The sequence below is a fragment of the Mus pahari genome, chromosome 18 (genome assembly GCF_900095145.1).
Source record: "Mus pahari chromosome 18, PAHARI_EIJ_v1.1, whole genome shotgun sequence".
NCBI lineage: Eukaryota > Metazoa > Chordata > Mammalia > Rodentia > Muridae > Mus > Mus pahari.
Genome location: NC_034607.1, coordinates 6,263,679 through 6,267,534, shown reverse-complemented (window position 1 = coordinate 6,267,534; position 3,856 = coordinate 6,263,679). Strand labels below are relative to the sequence as shown.

Here is a 3,856-nt window from a genome sequence, read left to right as displayed (position 1 = left end):
AAAATGTCTTATTAAATAACAAAGTTTCAACATCAAATTAATAAATCATCTTTCATGAATTGTAAAGAATATTATATAATAGTTTTAGGTTTGAGGGTACAGAATTGACAACTAAATTATAAAAATTTCAATTTGTAATGGAACATATTTTGAATATTATTTGTCTTTAAAATAAGCTTCATCAGCTGGGTGATGGTGGCACACGCCTTTAATCCCAGCACTTGGGAGATAGAGGCAGGCAGATTTCTGAGTTCAAGGCCAGCCTGGTCTACAAAGTGAGTTCCAGGACAGCCAGGGTTAAACAGAGAAACCCTGTGTTAAAAATAAGTAAATAAATAAATAAATAAATAAATAAATAAATAAATAAAATAAAATAAAATAAAATAAGCTTCATCAAAATGCACTCATTTTATTGATGTAATTCTTTTTTCATATCAGAAAAATATTTTTCTCTTATTAATTCATGTCAAATTTCAAAGTCATATCTAAATGTACCAGTTTAATTTCAGAACTGTTTCCAGACTCTTCTTCATTAGTAATGTCACTTCCCTTTTTTTTCAGTGATTCAAGACTTATTCTACATATGTTTTGAAAAGAATTAAACATTTACACATAGTTTTTGGCTATTTGTATATTTTAATATATGATTAGAAATTCTTTATTTAAAGGTCATATAGTTCATCTGAATTCAAAAACAAAACTTGCAATCCTGTAATATGAGAAGTGAGAAACGTCTTATAAGAATGCCATATTCTGTGTACCTGAAATATATAATCCTTATTAGAGAAGCCAGTATAAAGTTATTACAATTATTAATTTTAATACCAAAGAACTTTCACTTTGAAGTAAAAATGCTTCTCAGGAGCTTTTTTAAGGCACCCTTTACATCCTTGTTCCTAAGGGTATAGATGAAAGGATTCAGTGTAGGAGTTATCACTGCATAAAAGAGAGCCATGAACTTGGGTTGGTCCCTTGTGATGGATGAAGAAGGCTGAAGGTACATGCTAATGGCTGGACCATAAAATAAAGAAACTACAATGAGATGAGAAGAACATGTCCCAAAGGCTTTCCTTCTTCCTTCAGAAGATTTAATTCTAAGTACTGCACACCCAATATTAACATAAGAAGCAAGAATTAAGCACAGAGGAACAGCCAATATAAAAATGCATACCACAGAAAGTGCTAGCTCATTAAATTCCTTTTCACCACAGGCAGTTTTTATGAGAACTGGGATTTCACACAATAAATGATCCAATTTATTTGTGCCACACAATGGCAATTGTAATGTAAGTGTAGCCTCTGAAAAAGCAAAGATCACTCCAGTCAGCCACATAACAGATACTAACAAAATGCACACTCGTTGATTCATGATGAGGGTGTAGTGGAGAGGTCTGCAGATAGCCACATATCGATCAAAGGACATAATAGCCAAAAGTAGACATTCTGTGCCTCCCATTATGTGGAAGACATAAAGTTGAACAACACATCCAATGTAACTAATGGTTTTTATGGAGCTCCCCAGGTTAAAAAGCATCTGAGGCACAATGCTTGTGGTGTAGCACATGTCCAGAAAGGAGAGGTTTGTGAGGAAAAAGTACATGGGGCTGTGGAGACGAGGGTCTAAGGTGGACACTAGAATGATGGCAATGTTCCCCATCAAAGCCATGGGATATGTTATCAGAAGAGTAACAAAGAGAGGGAGTTCCAGCCAAGAATGGTCAGCAAAGCCCAGTAGGATGAATTCTTTTGGGTGGCTTTCATTGGTTACAGCCATTCTCCTTTGATTTATTTTATCTACAGTTTGGAAGTGCCATGTTAACTTAAACAATAGATAAATAAAATAAAGAAAAAATTATTGAAATCCAAGAGAAGTGTCAGTCACATACAACGATAAATCCATAAAATAACAGTAGTTGTTTTTTTATTGTTGGGATCGGGAGAGCTTACACAGTGCTTAAGAGAACAAATAGTTTTTCTTGGAAACCAAACATGTATTTCCAGTACCATGATGAGTGTAGCAAAAGTACCTACATCTCCAGCTCCAGAGAATAAAATGCCCATTTCTGTCCTTGTGTGGACACACTCCCACAAGCACACATAGGCATAAATAAAATAATAAGAAAAATTAAAAGTCAAGTTCTATCTTTAACCCTAAACGCCAAGAGTATGGCATACTGTACTTCAATTCTTTAACAAAAGTTTCTGCCATATTACATTACTGTGTCCTGAATAGCTATTTTTCATAAGTAAAGTACAAAAAAAATCCATGATAAACATTAATAAATATCTGATCATGAAGCTGCTACTATAGAACATTCTTTCAAGAATTCTACCCACAGATTAAAACAAACCCACCAACCAACAAAGCAAAACAAAATCCCCATGACTATGAATGTACAGAAAAGAATGCAGCTTAAGTAAGGTAATAAATACTAGTATAAAGATTATAGAAGAGCCAAACAGTATGAAATTGAAAACATAATAGGAAGTCATACATACCTTTCAGAATTAAGTATGAATTAATAATCTCAATCTTCCAATTAAAAGGCAGAGACTGCCAGACTGGAATGAGATACAGGAAGCCATTATTCATAGCACGTAAAAAACAAACAAACATTTGCAAAGTCAAACTGAATAAAAGTGAAATTGCCAGAAAAATAGATTCTAAAAGCAAATATTATTAGTTATAAAAAGGATACCTTTTTACTAGTAAAAGAAACTGTCCAACAGGGGTGCCAAAATTCATGAGGATTGAATCATACAGGAAACGTTAGCATATCCAATTTCAATAAGGAGTACTAAACCAAAAGAAATGAAAAAATTCTAACATAATAGCAGATGACTACCTTATGAATAATAGACAGACCATTCAGGCAAACAAAACAAAACAGAGAAACAGCTAATAACCCAATAAAGACACATACTAAATAAAACAAACAAAAAAAATCCTTTTTTTTTTGGTTGTTATTATTGTTTGCTTGTGTATTTTTTGCTTCCCCTTATCCCTCTAAAACAGGGTTTCTCCATTTAACCTTGGATGTACTGGAACTTTCTTTTTAGATATGGCTGGCATTAAACTCAGAGATCTGCCTGCCTCTGCTTCGTGAGTACTAGGACTAATGACATGCACCTCCACGACCCAGAAGCATGTAAATAAATTTAAAAATGAATTAATCTCTCAAATATATAATTGAATATATTATAGATCAACAGATATAGAATCTGCAGAAATTATATTAAACATGGTAACTAAACAATGTATCTTTAAATGATGAGTGTTATCACTGGAGAATTTTGGAAGTAAATTAATTATTTCCTAAAATTACATGAAAAAACAAATACAATGTAACATTAGCCAAAGGAACAGAATGAAAGCTATTATGAGATTATAGCTGTTGTTGGTCTGTATTGAAACAAGTGGAAATGTGATCTAAATAAATTACATATTAAGGTACATAAAGGGTTTAAGAAAAGAAGAACTACAAATATCAAAATTATTAGAAGAAAAAGGGTAATAAAAATAGGCAGAAATGTAATCCCCTTTAAATTTGAAAAGTCTGCAAGAAATCCAAAGCACATCTATGAATAAATAAATCTGAACAAGTTTCAAAATAAAAAACTGAAGTGGTCAAGAAAAGTGAGAGTAAAACAAGGAATCTGACAACATAACAAAGATCCAGACTGAATTGATTTATTGATACATTCCAACAGATTTTAAGAGACAAACCATTTCCAATGCTATTCAAAGCGTTTAACTAAGGAGAAATGAAGGAAGAGTAAACATGTATCATGTGAATCTAGCAATACCCTGGAACTCAAACAGGCTCAGAACAAAGCAAAAAGGAGGAAATATAAA

General features: G+C 32.4%; 1 protein-coding gene across 1 annotated transcript; it reads right to left on the bottom strand.

Annotated features, from left to right (window-relative positions):
- Positions 1-835: 835 nt before the first annotated feature.
- On the bottom strand, positions 836-1,774 carry LOC110335888 (olfactory receptor 2B11-like). Its single transcript, XM_021218310.1, has one exon. The coding sequence runs from the start codon at positions 1,772-1,774 to the stop codon at positions 836-838; it is 939 nt and encodes a 312-aa protein (XP_021073969.1).
- Positions 1,775-3,856: the final 2,082 nt, after the last annotated feature.